Source organism: Limanda limanda, chromosome 11, assembly GCF_963576545.1.
Source record: "Limanda limanda chromosome 11, fLimLim1.1, whole genome shotgun sequence".
NCBI lineage: Eukaryota > Metazoa > Chordata > Actinopteri > Pleuronectiformes > Pleuronectidae > Limanda > Limanda limanda.
In genome coordinates, this window is record NC_083646.1 from 11,652,696 (window position 1) to 11,653,844 (window position 1,149).

Below are 1,149 nucleotides of genomic sequence, written 5' to 3' on the forward strand. Positions count from 1 at the left end.
ATGGACTTCTCAGGTTCTTTGCCTCCACCCTCCCCATACACCTTCCCCATCACCCCCAATGTCTCGATAACTCCTTCCCCGTCTCCCTCCCTCTCTCCATCACCCAGCCTGGCATCCACCGCTCTCTTCTGCTCCCTCCTCTCCCTCCTCTCCTTGCTGGGCATCACAGGAAACCTGTACACGTTAGGCCTCCTTCTGAGGCGCAAGAGGAGCAAGAGGAGACGCGCAGCAGGGCCATGCTGCTGCCTGATGAGAGTACCTTTACCATTCTGTCTCGCCAATGCCTCCTCCCCCTCCACCTCCCCCATCTCGTCTTCTTCTTCCTCCTCCTCCTCTCTTCACCTCCAGGTGCTGAGCCTCGCACTTGCCGACCTGCTCTACCTTTTCACCGCCCCCTTCATCGTGTACGACAGCCTGGCGTCTGGCTGGGCCTTCGGTGAGCCGGGCTGCCGCCTCCTCCTGAGCCTGGACCTCCTCACCATGCACGCCTCCATCTTTACTCTTACCGCCATGAGTCTGGACCGCTACCGGGCTGTGGCTCACCCCTTGCACACCTCCTCCTCCAACTCCTCCGGCCTGCTGCGTGTGGGCCTGGCCTGGGGACTGGCTGTGGCTCTGAGCCTGCCCATGATTATCACCCTGCACCTGGAGGATGGGGAGAACCAGGAGGGCCAGCTGTGTGTGCCGGCCTGGGACGAGCAGAGCTCCAAAGCCTATCTGAGTGTGCTGTTCTGCACAAGCATCCTCGGTCCTGGGCTGGCCATCGGAGCCCTCTATGCCACCCTGGGCCGGCTGTACTGGGTGTCTCAGACCAAGCCGGCCTGGGCCAATGGGAGCAGCACCTCTTGTCCCCCCCGTGCTCCCAAACCCAAAGTCCTGCTCCTCATCCTGGGTATCGTTCTGGCCTTCTGGGCCTGTTTTCTCCCTTTCTGGATCTGGCAGCTGCTGCCGCTGTACCAGCCCGACATGCTGCGGACAGTCCCGGTGGGGACGCAGGTGACAGTGAATCGCATCCTGACGGGTCTGACCTATGGAAACTCTTGTGTGAATCCGTTCTTCTACACACTATTGACAGGAAAGCGAAAACGCAACAGGCAGACGCTGACATCATCAAATCAGCTCTGCCGCAAGAGCAGTCCACTGCAGTAG

General features: G+C 60.5%; 1 protein-coding gene across 1 annotated transcript; it reads left to right on the forward strand.

Annotated features, from left to right (window-relative positions):
* Positions 1-1,149, forward strand: uts2r3 (urotensin-2 receptor 3). Its single transcript, XM_061081947.1, has one exon. It carries the CDS (start codon positions 1-3, stop codon positions 1,147-1,149), a length of 1,149 nt encoding a protein of 382 aa, XP_060937930.1.

What these genes read in the sequence shown, in the direction of transcription:
- uts2r3 (XM_061081947.1), top strand. Translation starts at nt 1, where the DNA reads ATGGACTTCTCAGGTTCTTTGCCTCCACCCTCCCCATACACCTTCCCC.